Here is a 19929-nt window from a genome sequence, read left to right on the forward strand (position 1 = left end):
AAAAAAAGAACTGTCTGTAATACTTTTCTAAAGAGGTTGAGCTTTTTTGTTTTTTAAATATATTGTAGCTGGAGTTTTCTCCTGTCCCACTCGGCCCCACTATCTTGCAGCCACTTATAAAATAATCACCCAGAGGCTTAATATTTGCAAACTGTATGGTCTATGGCAGGCCTCTTTTTTTTTTTTTAAAGATTTATTTATTATGTATACAGAAGAGGGCACCAGATCTCATTACAGATGGTTGGGAGCCACCATGTGGGTGCTGGGAATTGAACTCAGGACCTCTGGAAGAGCAGTCGATGCTCTTAACCTCTGAGCCATCTCTCCAGCCCTATGGCAGGCCTCTTGCTAGCTAGTTCTTATATCTTAAATTAACTCATTTCTGTTAATCTATGTTTTGCCACGTGTTCCGTGGCTTTACTGGTCTGATGGCATGTTGCTCCTTGGGCAGCCGGCTGGTGTCTCCCCAGACTCCACCTTTCTTTTTCCTGTCTCTCTCCTTGGATTTCCTGCCTGCCTCTAAGCTGCCTTGCCATAGGCCAAAGCAGCTTATTTATTAACCAATGGTAACAACATATATTCACAGCATACAGAAAGACATCCCCCAGCAATATATTTTTTAATCTTTGTAGTATTGGGCATAGAACCTAAGGTTGTAGTGTATAGCAAGCTCTCTACCACTAAGCTACGTGCTCAGTTTTTGAATTATTTTGTATGGTAATTACTAGTGGTAGAAATAGTGCTTTATTTTTGCAGAAATTAAGTTTAGAGGAAAGCTTATTGTAAAAGATACAGAACTTGGCAAGGTATTCTTGGGAAGGTACAGGTAATTGTTTTTACAATGTTGTCTGCTTGTTACTATGTGTGTTGATTTAAGGTACTGGATTTGGTATAATTTTTATTTGCAAAACATTTTTAAAGGAGTGAGTAAAATCAAGGATCCATATGCTTTCTGAAAAATTTGCTTTTAAACCTTGTACCTTGTTCCTTAGGGAGTGGAGACGAGGAGAAACTCGGGATGATGAGAGGCCTCACAGGAGAGATGAGGATCGGCTGAGGCGCCTGGGGGATGATGAAGAGAGAGAATCTTCTCTTAGACCAGATGATGATCGAATCCCCAGGCGTGGCCTGGATGATGACAGAGGGCCTAGACGTGGTCCCGATGAAGATAGATTTTCTCGTAGAGGAACAGATGATGACCGTCCTTCCTGGCGTAATGCAGATGACGACAGGCCTCCCAGGCGAATTGGTGATGATGATAGGGGAAGCTGGCGTCACACAGATGATGACAGACCACCCAGACGAGGACTGGATGATGACAGACCACCCAGACGGGGACTAGATGATGACAGAGGAAGCTGGCGTACAGCAGATGAGGACAGAGGACCTAGACGAGGGATGATGGATGAGGACCGGGGGCCGAGACGAGGAGGTGCTGATGATGAACGGTCATCCTGGCGTAATGCTGATGATGACAGGGGTCCCAGGAGGGGCATGGATGATGACCGGGGTCCCAGGCGAGGGTTGGATGATGACCGAGGACCTTGGAGGAGTGCTGATGATGATAGGATTTCCAGGCGAGGTGCAGATGATGACCGGGGGCCTTGGAGAAATATGGACGATGATAGGATTCCCAGACGTGGTGATGATGCAAGACCTGGTCCTTGGAGACCATTTGTCAAGCCAGGTAAAATTTAATATTTAGAAAATTAGGTGCTTTATGGAATCTGGTGTGTAAAAAATGAAATTGTAGGGCTAAATGATAGTTGTACTGTATTCTCTCTTTTTACTTTTAGAGCTTTATTAGAAAGAAAGAGGGGATGGGGAGCCAGGCCTGGTGGGGGAGGGAGCAGAGCAGAGCAGGAAACAGAGAGAGAACACAGAGCCATATTCTCATTTTTTAAAATATAAGTCTTTTTCTTTGATTGCCTGTGCAGTGACTTTTAAATGAAAATTATTCTTTCTAAATATTTGTTCACACAACTGTCCACCCATGGGCTCATACTCAGTGTCTCATTTTTGTTCTTCTAGTCAACTCTGGGAGTGTTCACTTGATACTTAAACTTATCCCTTTCTCCCCTCTCCAAATAAACACCCACTCTTGTGATCACTGTCTTAAATGTCTTAAGTTCTCTGCTTTCTGTTTTAGCCTCTATTAAGTCTGTCATTTAGTTCAGTTTTTTTTTTTAAGATTCATTATTTTAAAATTACATGTGTGTGCGTACCTGTGTTGGTATGTATGGGTATATATATGGGAATGCAGGTGTACATGGAGGCCAGAGGCATCAGATCTCCTGGAGATAGAGTGAAGAGTGAAGACAATTAGTACCACTTGACTAATTGTGGGTATAGCAAGAACACTGTGCTGTTAACCACCTCTCCAGCCCCACAGTCTGCCTTTTGATGGTCCTTAAATCCACCCACTTTTGTGTTCCCCTGATTGTAGTAGAGACTGGGTTCTTTGTGCTTTTTGGCCTTGCTAACTGGTTTCTGCCGTTACCCCCTTCCCCCCCAAGTTCTTTTTTGCAATACCCAGAATAATCCTTCCTGAGTTCAGATCTAATTAGCACCTTTTTTGCTTTTACTAGTTGTGATTTCTGTGGTAAACCTCTTTGTCTTTTCTAGTCTTGGCCCATATTCCACTGTTCAAATATGTGACCTTTAGGACAAGTAACTTCCATGTCTTGTGTAAAATGGGATTGGCAGTATGGTAGGTTCTTAGTGGTTGTGTCTTTTAAAGGTGCCATGAGTATTGAGGAATCCTAGAAAAAATACAAACTTAGGTTTCTTTCTATTATTCTGCCATCCATCAACATATAATTTGTCTCTCGATGTGTCTCTGTTTAAAACACTTTGCTTGAAACAGTACTTATTTGCAACACTGAATCCGTATCCAGCAGTTTTGGTAATCCATGCTTGAACAAAGTTTGTCTAACACGTGTATTTTCTTCTTAAGTTTGGCGATAGTATTTGAACCTATGCTTAGTGGTCATTTGAACAATGGAGTAACCAGCAAAAATCATAGTACTTTAAAAGGATACTCTTATTTTATGAAACATTACATCCAGACTGTTTAAAGATACATAATTTAAAAAATTATTAATGACTAGCTGTGCATGGATATACATGGGTTTAGGTTTTTGTTCTATTTTCTTAATGGGATAGGAGTATCTTCAGTTTGTGTTTAGGATGATGAATTAATGCTATCTTCGTAAAGGTTCAGTTGATAGAATACTTGCTTTGCATGCAAAAGACCTTGTGTTAAATCCCCAGCACCACACAAACATACAGTTGCTAGTCTGTTAAAAACAAAATTGCTTCTTTTATAAAATAGGTGGATGGAGAGAGAAAGAAAAGGCTAGAGAAGAGAGTTGGGGTCCACCTCGAGAATCAAGACCATCAGAAGAACGTGAATGGGAAAGAGACAAAGAGAAGGATAGAGACAGTCAAGATCGAGAGGAGAACGACAAGGACCCTGACCGAGAAAGGGACAGAGACAGAGATGGGGACCGGGAGGATCGCTTCAGAAGACCCAGGTTGGAAATTACATACTTGTAATAACAGGCTTCTCTTACACTCTTCTATGCATTCCAGATCACTTTTGAGAAATAATGCTCTGTCCTCACTTAACCGTTTAGATACACATAGAGTATGACTGATTAATCCCCCTCCCCAAATACCTAGAAAATAACATGAGGGGAATGTTGTTGATTATTTTTTTGGCTTTTTTGGGGGGCCTGCCACTCGGCTCCCAAATAAACCACAGAGGCTTTTTCTTAATTATGAATTGCCCGGCCTTAGCTTGGCTTAGTTTCTAGCCAGCTTTTCTGAACTTAAATTATCCCGTCCACTTTTTTTTTTTTGCCTCTGGGCTTTTTCCATCCTCTTACTTCTGTACATCTTACTCTTACTCCGTGGCTTGCTGTGTAGCTGGGTGGCTGACTCCTGGAGTCCTTCCTCCTTCTCTTGTTCCTTGCTCTCTTTTCCCTCCCAGATTTCTCCTTCTATATATTCTCTCTGCCTGCCAGCCCTGGCTATCCTTTCTCCTGCCTCACTATTGGCCATTCAGTTCTTTATTAGACCATCAGGTGTTTTAGACAGGCACAGTAACACAGCTTCACAGAGTTAAACCAGTGCAATGTAAACAAAAGTAACACACCTTAAAATAGTAATTTACAACAGGGGAGGGCTTAGCCTATTGGCTGCCTGCAGGTTGCATAACTGGTAAAGTAACCAGTCCAGGTGTCTACTACTGCTTCTTAGAGCAATGAATCAGCTTACTTGTCCTTAAGTTATCCTTTTGTTTTGTTTTTGAGAAGATAACATCTTTCTGTGTAGCTCAGGATGACCTGAGATTCAATTTTTATCCAACCATTCTATGCTGAGATTTATAGTCAGTTGACAACACACCTGGTTTTTATTAGCAGTAAAAGTCCTAGCTTGTTCCTTTGCCATAATGGTTTTGCCACTAGCAAATCTGGTGGAAAAAGTTCTCTGTGTCCTGTCCAGCATGGCAGCTAGCAGCTTCAAGTGGCTAGTGAGCTAGCTCTTGGAATATGGGTTGTGCTATTGTAGGATCTTATTTAAGTAGTTACAGGTGAGGTGGTCTAGGTGCCTTGCTTGCTCTGTGCCTGAGATACAAGATTGAAATTGAGGTGTTAGGAGTTTAAACTCAGAATAGTAAATTGGATCTGGTGTGTTGTGTCTGCGCATGCGCACCCCCACATCCCCACACACCCACAGGGTTTCTCTGTGAAGCCCTGGCTGTTGTCCTGGAACTCACTCTGTAGACCAGGCTGGCCTCAAACTGGTGTGTACCACCACCACCACCACCACCACCACCACCACCACCACCACCACCACCACCGGGTTGGTGTGTTGCTTACTATTACCCATGTAGTCTATCAAGAACTGAACTTGTTACTTTAAATGGCTGTAGGGATGAAGGTGGCTGGAGAAGAGGACCAGCAGAAGAATCTTCAAGCTGGAGAGATTCAAGTCGCCGTGATGATAGAGACAGGGATGACCGTCGTCGGGAAAGAGATGATCGTCGTGATCTGAGAGACCTGAGAGAAAGAAGGGATTTAAGAGATGATAGAGACCGGAGAGGACCTCCTCTCAGATCAGAGCGAGAAGAAGGTAGAGACATTTTGGGTGTTAATGTTGGGGAACAGTTTTGTGGCAGGACTGGGGCTTTATATAGTTGTCTTTTAGATTTATATGATGAAAATAAAGAGTAAATTCAGTGTACTTAGTAGTCAGGTTGTGATGTAAGCTCATGTATAAGGCAAGTGTAGCAGTAGACTAAATGGTAAGTAGCAGAAATTGATAATGAAAATGGAGAAACAGTATTAATTACATAAGGTCTTAGTGTATGAACACAAAAGTGTAAATATGGAGATACTTTATGGGGCTGGTGAGATGGCTCGGGAACTTGATTTCAGTCCTGGGGATGCACATGGTAGAAAAAGAACTCCCTGGGAACTCCCTGGAAGTTGTTTTCTGACCTCATGACCATAAATGTATAAACAATCTTTTAATTTATATCTTTATTTTTGGGTTTTTGAGACAGGGTTTCTCTATGTAGCCCTGGCTGTCCCATAACTCACTCTAGTCCAGGCTGGCCTCCAATTTGGATCTGTCTGCCTCTGCCTCCCAAGTGCTAGGATTAAAGGCAAGGCACCATCACCACCTGGCAACAAAAAAAAAAAAAAATTTTTTTTAAACTACTTCTAGTGAGGTTTGTCAATTGTACTTAAATGCTTTCCTTACATGCTTTTAACAATTTGCTCGGCAGGAGCAGAAGAGTATTAAAACTATAACTTAAAATCTCACATTTTAACTCATTTGATAAAATTCAAGTCAAATCCTTTCTGTGTGGCATTCTTACTCTGATTTTTTATCCTGTGTTTGATTTATAACTATTAAGATATTTCCATGGTCAAGGATTTCTGTTTGTTGGCAGTTTTTCCATTTATGTCTGCAAGTTCAAAGATTTTTGTCATAAATGACACAAAATAATTAAAATGTGGACTTTTAGTGTGATTCTGCATTGTTGGTTTTCTTAGTAGTTTAAAGCAGGCAGTTCTTTAGCTTCACTTGTTTATTTTGAATCAAAAATAGTTCAAGCTTAACATTTAAATTTTTTTAAAAACTTTTGTAGCAAGCTCTTGGAGACGAGCTGATGACAGGAAAGATGACCGGACCGAAGAAAGGGATCTACCTCGTCGTGTTCCTCCCCCAACTCTTTCAAGAGATAGAGAAAGAGAGAGAGAACGAGAAGGTGAGAAAGAGAAAGCATCCTGGAGAGCTGAGAAAGATAGGGAGTCCCTTCGTCGTACTAAGAATGAAACTGATGAAGATGGATGGACCACAGTACGACGTTAAGTCCCAAGATGATGGAGTCAAACTTATCTCTTGCATAGGTTTGATCACATTTAAGGATTATTATACTTGTGCTTCACCCAGTCTAATTGAATTCTTTAATGTTGTCTCACCATAACACAAAAAGCATGAACTTGTATTAATCATATATAATAGATTGATCATGCACTGTATTCACAGGAGGTTGAAAAACCATGCCATTTTCTGGAATTTAAGGTGTTGCATTATTTCATCAATCATTTGTTTAAAAAAAAAAACTAAAAAATAAAAATGAACCCTTCAGGTGTTAACACCTATATCTTGGTATACAATTGATTTTTTTGTTTTGTTTTGATTTTTGAAATATCAGATATTAATTTGGAATAAGGTAAGGTTCTGTTAAAATATTTGAAAACCCTTTAAGCCAACGGATCTGACAGCCTTCCCATCATTAGTGGGAACATACCTTCTTAGGTATTTACTATTAACTACATTTAGGCAGTTTGTAGCTTCTGATCAGTGTAGTAGATATTACAAACACTGGTTGCAATGGGTTTCTGTAGACTTGACTTGAGAGAGGTGAGTATAAAGCATTCTGTAGTCACCATGACAACACTGCTCAAGTGCAGATCAGAACAGTACAGCTGTGGATTCCTAGAGCATTTGGTAAACTGTTGCTGTTTCTTCTGTTGCCAAAAGAAAACTGCTTTTCCACTAATTCATGCCTTTCAAGCATTTTAAATACAACAATATTTATAAATGTGTGGTTTGGAGGAATTGTTTAAATTCTTTTTCCTAATTTTCTTTCTTCAGGATAGATTATTTCAACAAGTAATTTGTAGTGATGACTGTGTTGACTTCAATTTTGGAGTGTAGTAGCTGTGTGAAAGAGTAACCATTTGGTCTTATTGAAGCCAACACAGAACTTGCTGCTGTGTTTTTTCTTCAGTGATAAATAAAATACTTACATACTTGGTGTTAGTGTTGATTTGTTAATGGTGCTATATTCCATGTATTCAGTTGAGGTTTTGTGAATTTTATCAGTGCTGTTAAAATTTATCATTAACAGTAACACAAAAAGCAAATGGTAGCAGCTTGCAAAATTTGTGAAGTACCCTTGTTATTCATGGAAACTGTCAAGTTACCACCTTGGGTTTCATCTGGAATTAGGCAAAAAGAAAAACAAATAAAAAAACAAAAAAACCAACAACAGAGTTGTAGGAGACTTCAGTGACAAACTTTTAGTGGGTATAGGCTTTATATATTACTATGGTAGTGGTTTAAAATTTCTACTGTTAAAATAGCTGTCAGGCCAGAAGAGGGAGTACTGATGCTTTTCTACTTAATCAGGTGCTTTTGTATGGTGTTACCAAGGACTGGAATTTCAAACATGGAAGGGATTATTTAATCATAACAAGTAAAGTACTTACAGACCATTGGTTATATTTGAGGCAGTAACCTGCTATGTATGCATTTACTAGTGCACCAAACACTAATGTGATGCCACAGATAATCCCCAGCAAGTGATTCTTTTAATCAGCTACATATAGATGAATGCACATGGGGGGGGGGGAGCAGGTTTCAAGGTTTCCAGACATTTTCTGCGGTGGTTTTGTTTTTGTTCTGGGAGAAAACTCAGAGAACAGTGTGGGGGCAGAAGTATCTGATAATGTTGCTTTGTGGTCTAGCTCATGGGATTCCACTATCATAGTCCCCCCCCCCCCCCCAATACATTTAACAGGTTAAAGGAAAGCTGATTAATCTCCAGGTGAGCCCCGTGGCTTCTGCAGTTGTAAACAATGGAACCTTATAGCTTCTATAGCTGTACTTGAAAGGTAGAGAGGACCCTCAGAAGATCTATGTCACACTTGTCCATAGAGTGCCAACCAGGAAGGGGTTTGAACCTGTGTGTGGGATGTAGTCAAGAACCACCAGTACAACATGGCATTTATCTCAGAACTTTGTTGGGTAAGGCAGAAGGATACTGAATTTTCCAGGTCAGTTTTGGCTGGTGAGACCCATTCTCAAAAAACTACTCAAGAGGCTTAGACAACAAAATTAACCTGAAATACATTTCTGATGATTTTCAAATAAATGGTTTTGGTTTAATATATCTGACAAAAGTTCTAGTCAAAGCTATTTAACTTCTGAAAAGGACTTTGTAGGAAAAATACAAAAAAAGTAAAAGCCATTAGAATAACAAGTTTGGACAGGCTAAAGCATAGTACAGCCTGTGCCTCTGCCCATGGAGAAGCTGACAGGGCTGTGCCTTTTGTAGTTTAGCCAGCTACACAGTGCATTCTTAGAAGCCAACCTTGTCACAGTTTTGTATTAAACTTTGGGATTTAAGTTTCATTTTCTTCTCCTTAATAATGGGTATTGATCCTAGTGTTTTTTGCATTCTAGGCAAGTACTCTACCATTGAGCTATATCCCTGGCCCTAAACTTGGGTCTACTGTAAACATTTTTTGCAGACTCTTATTCTGGGGGGTGGGGTGGGGGAGTTGTATCTCATTCCAAGGATTATTTAGCCTCCCTCTGCCTCAGGAGTGCTAGGATTAAAGGCGCACATCACAATGCCTGGCTCCAAAGTTTTTTTCCGTGGCAGGAGGGGCTAAGTTTATTTCCTCTAGGACACTAGAAAACTAGCAATATTTTTTGTTTATATTGTAGACTTTCAGTATTTGCTAGCTCCCTTGTGCGTGCGTGCGTGTGTTCAAACAAGATATTTCTTTGAATCTGGAGTTCTCCAAACCTGGAGTTAGACTGCCTGACCAGTGAGCCCCAGGCAGGGCTTCTCTGCCTTCCCTGTGGTTGAGACCATAGCTACCTTTGACTTAAAACTTACCTAAAACTGCAGCTGAAATGTGCATGTATGTGAATGGAGGTCAGCCTCAGATGATAGTCTTCATGAGCCCACCTAATTTAGGAGGTAGGGTTTTTCATTTAGCAAGGCTGGCCTCTGCCTCACCAGCACTGGGATTATAAGCATACCACCATTCCCATATTTTTATGTGGGTGCTAGGGATTGAACTCGGGTCTTTGTGCTTAGAAACACTACTGGTACCTATATACCCATCTGTTAATATAAGAGCTACCTAATGTGAGGACATTTTCCGGACCCCTCTTAACACCACTGAACGGGTACAACATCCCTATTTCTAGTAAGATGTCAGAAAATAAAAATTGGCATTAGGTATGTGTCATCAGTGGTTCTGCTCATGTATTCACATGTACTGACACCACACACATGCCTTGGAATGTACCTGGTGGAACTACCACAATTCAAAGGGCTGAATGACTTGAGTTTGCCCTTTGAGAATGCTCATTTCTTGGAAAACATGACCAGTTAGTGGAGAGAATGTGAATTTATGTTCACTTGAAAAACTTAACCCCAAAACAAATGGTTTATTTTCTAGCAAAAGAACAAGGAACTACATGGTTTTATTAAGTTTGCGACCCAGGCCAAGTGGAATCTGCCAATTCTGTGGGGCTATAATGGTTATTTTCTTGTTAAGAACGCCTTTCCACCAACCCCATCTTTTTATGATATGATGCACCTCCCTTTAGCCAATAGGGCACACAGCTATCCAGTATTTTTACATTTATTGTGGAAGTTAGCTGTTTAATATGAACGGCAGTCTAACTCCCAGTACTCTAGCTATATCTGACTACTGTTAAGTTTTATATACTTAAACTCTTGGCTGGTATTTTCAGGTAATGTTTAGTGTGATGTCTGAGTTTATCTTAATTCACCATCTTTGCATCTACTATCTTGATGGTATATATAGTCCCATCATTCAATGTCCATAGTCCAGCATTCAGTGTGATGGATTTACTGGAGTACTGGAAATAAGGGGTTAGGAAATTTTCCCTGAAGATTAGGTTCTGGAAGCAGACCAGTAAGAGTGGAACCACCACCAGGGAGGTCATGATACTTGTACCCAACCCCAGGTATTGGAGCCTTTAAATGGTGTTTATTCTGGCAAACCTTCTGTATATCTGAAGGCAGACAGCCCAGAGTAGAACCTTCTGGAACTCAGGTTATTGCTTCATAGTTTCCTGTTTTCTATTTAAGAAGTCTGAAGTTGAGCAATCAAGGTGAGTTAACACTGCTCTCTTGGATCTCAGCATCAAGACAAAGAATTGGACAGGTCTGGGGATGGTGCATTGAGAAAATGCTAGGTAGGAGTTTACAGGGGGAGATTAATGTATTCATATACTGTCACTGTATAAATACACAAGTCTTCTTAAACAGCACCATTTCCAAATATGTACATGATATGATTAGGACTTGGCACAGTTAATTTTAAGAGGGTGGGAAGGGCTACTTGCTAATTCAGTAGAATATCATACATAAAAGGTTAAGGAACTATTCTACCTGCTAAAGACTGTGCCTTTAAGCCTCCCAGCTAGGACAGAAACAAGCTAAGAGGAGGAACATCCTCTCAAATTGATACTGGGAAGTGTACTAAATTGTTTTACCTGCAATTAGAGTTAAGGACAAACTTAAAAAATTAATAAATTGCATCAAACAAAAAATAGACATAAAATGGTTAGTTTTGCACACTCAAGTTCAGAGGCTATTAAAAATACTCTAGAGCTAATAAAGTGCCTCCATTCACAAAACGAAACATCCAAAGTCAGAGACAGTTTCATACTGATGCGCACCTAAATTAGGCCAACGTACACAGTAAACAACGCTTCAGTCGCCACACTTAGAGCCGGTGGTATACCCGCTCAGCCCTCAACGATTCTGGTTGCGAGCTTTAGAAACTAGAGACAAAATTCAAGATTTCAACGTCAGAGACCAGACCACTCCACTGCAAAGTGCTGCGCCCCGCCGGCTCCCGCAAAACCAAGACTACTTCCTAAGTTGAGCCAAAGGGAAAAGGAGGCGCTACCATGGCTTCAGGTGTCCGCAGCCCGGCCCTAGCGTAGCTTCTTGCTGGGCAGGCTGTCCCTGGTGCTGCGCGGCAGCGGGCGAGCAGCGGGCGGTGGCACTTTGGAGAGCGGGCAATACTTGATGGTGTGTGCGTTGTCGCCGCTGGCACCGCAAAGGGGGCACGTGTAGCGGCGCAGGACCGGGCACAGCACTCGGCCATCGGGACCCTTGAGGATGTGTGTGGTGTAGAGCGCCACCGCCTCCTTGTTGTTCCGGCAGAACACACACACCTGCAGCTCCGGTTTCAGCAGACGTGCGGCGGCCGCCCCGGAGGCCGCGTGCAGACGATGTTCTGCTGCCCACGCAGGGCCAGGCTCCTCGCGTGGCGTCACCTCGGCCGTGGGGGCGGCGGAGGCGGCGGGCGCGCAGCTCAGCAGCACCGCGGCGGCGCGCCCTGCGAATGGGTTCAGCTCAGCAAAGCGCTCCTCCAGCAGCCCGGCCCCGGCGGTGCCGGCGCACAGCTCTAGAGCGCGCAGTTCCAGCGCGTCCCCCAGGTAGCGGTCTCGGGTCCCCTGCTCATCGCCATCGTCGTCCTCCTCGTCGTCGGGCGGCCCCAGCGTGGGTCCAGCCGCCAAGGGCCGGGACCCTTCGTGCGAGGAGCAGTGGGACGAGGAGGGCGGGGAGCCCCGGTCTCCAGCCCTGGTGATGAGCGTGGCGAGCCCCAGGTAGTCGTTCCAAGAGCTGAAGGGCTGCGGGTGCACCGGGCCCGGGGCGCTCATGTAGCGGGCGCTGGGCACGAGCGCCATAGGCGCGGGGGCGCGGGCGCGGCGGGGCGAGCGTGGCGCCCAAGGGAAAGCCTCCATGGGCCGGCAGCGGGCCGCGCGCCTCCCCGCCGCCGCCGACACAGGCCGGACGGAAGGGACGCAAGAGACTGCCCACCTGCCTGCCTCGGGGTGGGGCAGCCTTGCCTTCTTTTATCGCTCCCGCTTCCCCCGGTGCCCCTCCTCGCTGTCTTGGCCCTGCCCCCTGCGATCCTCCGCCGGGGCCACCGCGCCCGCGCCCCCGGACGGAGGCGGAGCGGAGGCGGGCGCGCGCTCCTCTCCAACCCCGCGCGCCTCCCGCGCCCCGCGCGCTGCGCCCACCTCGCCAGCTGCGGGGCGCCTGGCATCCTGCGAGGGGGCGGGTGAGGCGCCGCCTCGGGCCCTGGCGCTCAGTGGCTGCCGACCTGACTCCGCTAGCGCCGCTCGGGACGCTGATTGGTGGCAGCCAGGGAGGGGGCGGTCGGCGGTGTGTGTGGGGGGGGGGGGGCAATGGCTGTGCAGAGAGGGACCAGGAGGGGCGGTGGCTGGGGCTAGCCTTCGCCCAAGCGTGGAGACTTGGTTTTCTCTCTGCGGGGTAGTGAGGATGCTGTGGGCTCAGGTCACGATGGAATCACTGGGATGCAAGTATCCACCTGCAGCGTTGGCTGGACCCGGGGTTACGGTCTGAGACCACCATTTCCCCTTGCCTTTTAACATTATCAGCAAGAAAAGCTGTGGGAGGCAGAGCTAGGCGCTATCTCCCATCAACGCCCAACTACACAGACCCAGTGACTTTGGTTGGCACAACGCTCCGGAGCTCTTTGAACAGGGTGAAATCCTCCCACAAACTTTGAGGTTCAGGGAGGAAGCTCACGGTTGTAAATGGTGGAGAGTCATAGCAGGTCCAACAGGTGTTCAGAAACAGGGGGTGGTAAGTGTTTACTTTAGGTGGTATCGAGGAATGGGCCAGACATTCTTTCTACGGGTCTGTTTGCTTGTAGCTCATCTTCTGGGGGCTTATATTGAAATCTAGAGCCCGTGCAACTTGAAAAACAGCATATTTAATACTTTGAAACAAGTAACATTTTCTCTTTTTTTGGCAAAATCCAGGAGAATAAAGGACGTATTAGGAGGGAAAGAAGCAGTGTTACCCTTCCCTGGAAAAGAGGCAACTTAAAATGCAAACACCAAAAACTTCAAAAAATAACTCGAAACTTCGAAAATGCCCCGAAGACTCTTCTAGGATGTGACCTAGGATGAGGGAACAGAAAAACACCTTCTCTTTGTTGGTTGGGCAGGTGGGAGAGCTGGTTTTGTTTTTCTACTCTGCCCCATACAGTGTCCATGGAAGCAAGGAGATAGGATCCAATGCTTTCTTTAGGTGGCAGGCCACAGTCACATGACATACTGTGCCTGGTGCAGGATGCTCAGAGCTTGGTTCTGGCTTGGATTAATGTTCGAATGAATGTGTGGGTGAAGTAGGCCAGCCATGAGAGGAATCTTTGGGGTCATCTAATCTGGTCTTTATGGGTAAAGAAAATGAGACCCCAAGAAAAGATAGAGTTCTTGAGGGTCCAACAGTGACTATGTGACAGAATTAGGAGTCGGGCCTCATTACTCCTGGCCAGGTGACCTCCCCAAACACCACAGCACAGAAGGTATTTGAGTCTAAGATAGTGTTAGCATCAGTGGATAGTTGGAAAGAAGTGAGTTGGAATGATGTGGCTTTGCTTGAGCGCCTGACTGCAGGGAGCTATACAGAGCACACTGGAGGTAAAGGGTCAGGACCTGAAGCAAGAATGGGACACTTGAGCTGGGCAGTGGTGGTGCATGCCTTTAATCCCAGCACTTGGGAGGCAGAGGCAGGCAGATCTCTGTGGGTTCCAGGACAGCCAGAGCTGTTACACAGAGAGACTCTGTCTCAGAAAATAAAGCACACAAGAGAGGGGGACATGTTCTGGTCAGCTAGTGCCGAGTAGGGCTTGTGTTTCTTGTTCCTTCTCATGTCCTAGCTTCCAACGTTTGGTAGAGACCTGAGGACAGGCAGGAATACTCTGCACTCAGCAATGTCGTTCCTTTTTAAAGTTTGTGTTGGCACTCAGGTTCAAAGTCACCTTTTATTTTCTCCTCTCTCCCACCAAAAATAAACAGAAGAGCTTGAGTGCTATGAGTCTCCCACAGAAGCCTGGCAGGTTTGCTGACACTGAACTTGAGCTCTTACCACAAGCACAGTGGACCCCAGAGTGGTATGAAGATTTTTACTCTATAAATGGGAGATCCACTCTGTATGTGTGTTTATGCTGCCTGCATACTTTCAGTGTATGCAAAGTCTTCAAGCTCTGAAGAAGGGGAATCCTATTCGGAGAAACACTTCAGCAAGCAAAGTTTAAACCTGTTACTATGTCAGCTTCCTCTGGGTCAGGCTGGAGCGGGGGAGGGGGGCAAACAAGAAACAGGTTGTTTGCCTTTCTCCACATTTCTTAGTCCCGGTGATTGAATAAAGCTTAAAAAAATCTTTATTGTGTTTTTGTGTGCTCACTCTGTCCCCTTACTGTGTGTGTGTGTGTGTGTGTGTGTGTGTGTGTGTGTGTGTGTGTATGAGAGAGAGAGAGAGCAGGTGACACACTGCATTATGAGTGTGGAGGTCAGAGGACACCTTTCAGGAGTGGGGTCTCTTCACCTTTGTGTGGAATTGAACCTTGACTGTCAGGCTTGAATGACAAGTGCTTTTACCTGCTGAGCCATCTCCACAGCCCAAGAATAAAATGTTTGCATGAGTGAGATCAAATGCATTGTCTAGTTCCTGCAACCTGAAGGTGTGGGTGATGGTATAGAGAGGTCCTGGAAGGTTATAGAAGGCACATGTGTATCAGGGGCACAACTACATGTGCTGCTAATTCCCACTGCCACTCTCACTCACTCTCAAGTGTTAAGTAGGTGTTTGACCCAGAAATCTGTAAGTAAGCTCATGAAGGCTTTTAAATGTATTTGGGTGCATACATGGCTTCCATACAAAGGGAGTTTTTGCTATTAGTGGGAACTCCAGAGTGGGTGGCTGTTCCAGGTCTGGGCTAAATGTTCACTTTTTGTTACTGAACATGAGCCTTAGCCTGGTCTCTCTCTCTCTCTCTCTCTCTCTCTCTCTCTCTCTCTCTCTCTCTCTCTCTCTCTCTCTCTCTCAGAACTGACAACAGACCTATTCCAGTACCTCCCATGAAGTTAAACTGCCTGTTGTTCACTCTCCAAGAGTCTGAACACAGCAGACAGAAATAGTCAGTGTGAAAGTTTTGTTTTGTTTTTTTAAATAAATATACTCACCCATTGGAGGCAAGAAGTGGACGTGGACCTCATCTCAGCTTCCTTCTGAAGTGTGCTTGGCTGGCTAGAAGAAGGCTGTGGTGGGCAGGGTGGGCATGGGGTGTGCTGCTTGTGCTGTGTTCCTGCCTCCACACATTCCTAGCCTGGCTGTTTCCTTTGCTGGTAGCAGACCTGAGCCATGAGAGGCTGCACACAGACTGTGGGTGGATTAAAACGTGACCTCCCCAGAAGCGTGAGTTCAGCTCTGAGTAATGAGAATTTGGCCAGGCGCCAGCAACCTAGAGATACAGTTTGTTGGGTAGTGGGTTCTCACTAGCCTGCGTGGCAAGCTTTGGTGAGTGCCTCCAAGTGCTTTTCCCTACTGTGGGCTTTGTAGGCAGGCCCAATGAGAGGCACTGGAGGGATCTTTTTGAAGGATCTTGACCTTGTCCATGCCATACCTCTGGCTAAGTTTTGGGTTAATGCTCATGCCCTGTGGAGTCATAGAGCTGGACATAGTGGAGACACTCCTGGGTGAAGTGGCTTTTCTAGGCTCTGGTGGGGTTTTTGAAGACACATGGGGCTTTTGGTGAGGGACTTAAAGTCTCTGGGCCTCATTCCCTTCCTGTGAACCTTGAAGGAGCTCCTCAGGGAAAATGGCAGCCACCCTGCCCCGCTTTCCTAATTCTGTGTCACACCCTTACCTTGTAACTTGTGATAGGTCTAAGGCAAGCAGATATATCTCACTGTAGCTGAAGGTTTTTCTGTGTTCACCCAGCACCAAGGACCCCACAGCTGCTTATAAAATAATCACTCAGAAGCTTATATTAATTAAAACTGCTCGGCCATTAGCTCAGACTTATTCCTGACTAGCTCTTACACTTAAATTACCCAATAATTCTTATTTATGTTTAGCCACGTGGCTTGGCACCTTTTCTAGCTCACCCTGCCTATACTTCCTGCCTGGCTACTGGCCAATCAGCATTTTATTAAACCAGTGTACAAAAGCATTATCCCACAGCATTTCCCTTTTTCTCTCTAAACAAAAAGGAAGGTTTTAACTTTAACATAGTAAAATTACATATAATAGAACAGTTATGAAGCAATAATTAGTTATAATATCTACTGTATTTGTATTTTGTAAAATTAAAGAAAAATATTCTATCTATCCTATATTTGTGAGTCTAAAGTTTCATATCTAATTTATCTTTTATCATAACCAAGGAAAATTATAACTATCTAGTCTTCAACTACACCAAAGCCCTCAGAAGGATATAATATTATCTAAGTAAACAGGAAGGGCATTGTAAGCAATTTCCAAAAAGTTCTGGAAATGACAGAGGCAGCTGGCTACCTGGACAGTTACCCAAAGTTCTTCTGCAAAGTTGGGGCATTCATTCTTCAGCCTACAGGCCTAGAGTCTCCCAGTTGCTTTTCTCTGTATCCTGTAGAGTATCTTGGCAGTCTCTTCTGTGATGGTTCCCACTGAGTGAGAAGGCTGGTCCTAGCCCTTGAATTTGAGATGTAAGCAGATATCTGTTAGAGGGTTCTTGGGAAGGAGTTTTTTGTGGTGGTATTGTGTTCCCCAAAATATTGTGTACCCTAATAAACTTATCTGGGGTCAGAGAACAGAAAAGCCACTAGATACTTAGTTTTGCAGTGGTAGCACATGCCTTTAATCCTAGCATTCCAGAGGCAGAAATCCATGTGTTCAAGCATACAGCCAAGCATGGTGACTCATGCCTTTAATCCCAGGAAGTGATGTCAGAAAGCAGAAAGGTATATAAGGCGTGAAAAACCGGGAACTAGCAGCATTTGGCTGGTTAAGCATTTGGCTGGTTAAGCATTTGGCGGGTTAAGCATTTGGCGGGTTAAGCATTTGGCGGGTTAAGCATTTGGCTGGTTAAGCTTTTAGGTTCTTGAGCAGCACAGTTCAGCTGAGAGCCATTCGGATATGAGGACACAGGCTTCCAGTCTGAGGAAACAAGATCAGCTGAGAAGTTGGCCAGGTGAGGTTAGCTGTGGCTTGTTCTGTCTCTCTGATTTTCCAGAGTTCACCCCCAATAACTGGCCTCAGGTTTGATTTCATTAATAAGAACTTTTAAGATTCCTGCTACAAGTTTTCTCCTTACCTAAGACAAAACCCTTGCAGCTAAGGCCTAGGGAACATTGCAGAAGAGAAGACAGACGATTATAAGGGGCAGGAATACCAGGATGTCTTTGTCTTCTGTATATAACTGGAAACAGTGTTCATGAAATCTTAACAGTGTGGTTGCTTAGACCTGAAAAATGACAACACCAGTTAACACGCTAATGTGAATGGGGAAAATCTCACAATGTCCCATCCCTAGATGAACTACGGGTAATTAATGGTTGCTGAGAGAGGAAGTCTTCTCCAGGCATTAGCGAGCCCAGTAGATTATCCAATCCTTGTAACATGAATCTTAAAAGGTCTTATTAATAGAAAACCCGGAGCCAGATATTAAGGGTGTGTGTCACCAGTGTCTGGCCTCTATGTCTAATCTAGTGGCTGGTTCTTTCCTCTGATCCCCAGATAAGTTTATTTAGGGTACACAGTAGATCACCACAAATCCCAAGTGTCAGTTCTAACACACATAGGAGCCACACTAAAGGGCAATCAGCAGATTACATTTATAAATTTATATGTATATATGTAACAACAATAATGAATAAGCTGGGGGTGGTACCTACACTCACATGAAATTCTCAAAAAATTTCATATAACAAAAAGCCAACAACTCAGTGTGTACCAAGAAATCCATTCCTCAGCTCAGGTTATGGAGCTGGAGTGGCCCTGAGATAATAAGGCTTCAGGATAAAGCTGTGACAGTGGTGGGTACTGGAAATGCTTATTTAAAAAAAAAAAGCTGTGGTTACGTTTTTGTTGGTGACTTGTTATATGACTTAATTAAATGTCTTTGTGGCTGGGGTGCTTGGAGTCGGGTCCTTTTACTTACAGCTGGCTTTATTTCTCTACTGGAATTTTGTGGTCATATGAAAACGTATTTGTCACCTGTCAAAAAGGTATGCTTTGTTCTGGCCATAGGTGACACCTGTGTCAGATTTCCACTCCCCCTCCTTCCCCTCTCCATCCCTCCCTCCTTTCCTTTCTTTTTCTCTATTTGAGTTAAGGTCTAACTATGCAGTTCAGGCTGGCCTGGAACTCGATGTGTATGCAGCCAAGGCTGGTCCTCTAATCAAGATCCTCCTGCCTCCACCACCTGAATGATGGGATTAAGGGTCTGGGTCACCTTGCCTTATACTATATCAGAATTCAGTGTATGTGGACAAGGGCTAGAAGGGAATCAGGAGAATCAAATCAGGGCATCTCTTCTCTTGCTTCCTGCCTTGGACACAGTCTCCCGGCTGATGGGAATGATTTCACCACTAGGAGCACTTGGTACTTCACTCGCCGCAGCCCATTGAGCCCGGGGGCTTTAATTTCCTCGTGCTTCAGACCTATCTGCTGATAGCGTTAGGTCTGAGTCTCGCACCTGTGTCTTTCTTGTTCGAAAGGTCCTTTCACCTGTATCCCTTTTGCCCCCTCAGATATCACCAAGGTGTTTCTGGGGACTTCTGGGATTTCACTAGGGGTGTGGGAGCCAGGCAGTAACACACTGTGGCAGAAGGCGACAGAACAAAACCAGGAACATCCTATTCTGTTTTAGAGAGGTCCTCCAGTCTCCAGTCAAAAGCAGATCTGTGTAAATGCAGTCTGAATGCTTGTTTGTCCATGAAGATTTGGGTTAAGTGAGTAAGCATTTCTCTTAGTTACATACAGGTTTTTTTTCTCTTTCTTTTCTTTTCTTTTCTTTCTTTTTTTTTTTTTTATAGACATCTGGAGTTCCCAGTTGTATTTAAAGTAGACTATGCATGAAGTAAATAGGTTGAAGGGCTGATGTCCCTGAGCCATGAGGTCAATAGTAATAGTGATGGGAGGTTGAGGGTCCCAAGCTCTGGTAGTGCATAGTTAATTCAACAGTTCTGAATTCCTTTCCAGTAGCGCAGCCTGGTACCTATTTCACAGACATGAACATGGGGTTTGGGTAGGCTAAAAACAAGTTGAGCATCCTACAACTGGATGGTGGTGGGATTTCTCTAAACTTGAGTATCCCTAACTTCATTTAGAATTCCCTACATCCAGCCTCACCACCCTAGTCATGCACCCCCTAAGGGGACCATCTTCCTCCTCCCACTCATCTTCAGTCCTCCTCTGACATAAGTGGTGAATGCAAAATGGCTCAATCACTTTGGAAAACAAGATTATTTAGTGCCCTTTGGTATGAGCAGTGTGAAGAATAGTAACTGAAGAACTACCTGCCAGTTACATTGTTTTTTAAAAATGTTAGACACCGGCTGTGGGTGTAGTTCAGTAGTAGAGCACTTTATGACCAAGCAAGGCTCTGGGTTCCATCTCCAGCACTTTAAAAATGAGAAAAGAGTCAAACATACAGTATGCCAGGCCTGATGGTATACATCTGCAGTCCCAGCACTGGGGAGGCTGAGGCACAACAATTACAGAAGCCGGCTTGGGATAGTGTGTCTCAAATTAAAAAAAAAATC

The 19929-nt window shown here is 44.3% G+C and overlaps 2 protein-coding genes across 2 annotated transcripts in view; one reads left to right on the plus strand and one right to left on the minus strand.

Annotated features, from left to right (window-relative positions):
• Eif3a (eukaryotic translation initiation factor 3 subunit A) overlaps positions 1–7339 on the plus strand; it is a 32042-nt gene extending 24703 nt beyond the window's left edge. Inside the window, exons 19-22 of the mRNA XM_059255747.1 lie at positions 993–1687; positions 3335–3536; positions 4940–5139; positions 6164–7339. Of these exons, the coding sequence (XP_059111730.1) occupies positions 993–1687; positions 3335–3536; positions 4940–5139; positions 6164–6387 (1321 nt within the window). The 3' untranslated portion in view covers positions 6388–7339. The remainder of the gene's footprint in view (positions 1–992; positions 1688–3334; positions 3537–4939; positions 5140–6163) is intronic.
• Positions 7340–11295: 3956 nt separating this feature from the next.
• Nanos1 (nanos C2HC-type zinc finger 1) lies at positions 11296–12111 on the minus strand. The gene has a single exon (XM_059245758.1). The coding sequence runs from the start codon at positions 12109–12111 to the stop codon at positions 11296–11298; it is 816 nt and encodes a 271-aa protein (XP_059101741.1).
• Positions 12112–19929: the final 7818 nt, after the last annotated feature.

Source organism: Peromyscus eremicus, chromosome 1 (genome assembly GCF_949786415.1).
Source record: "Peromyscus eremicus chromosome 1, PerEre_H2_v1, whole genome shotgun sequence".
In the NCBI taxonomy this organism is placed as follows: Eukaryota; Metazoa; Chordata; class Mammalia; order Rodentia; family Cricetidae; genus Peromyscus; species Peromyscus eremicus.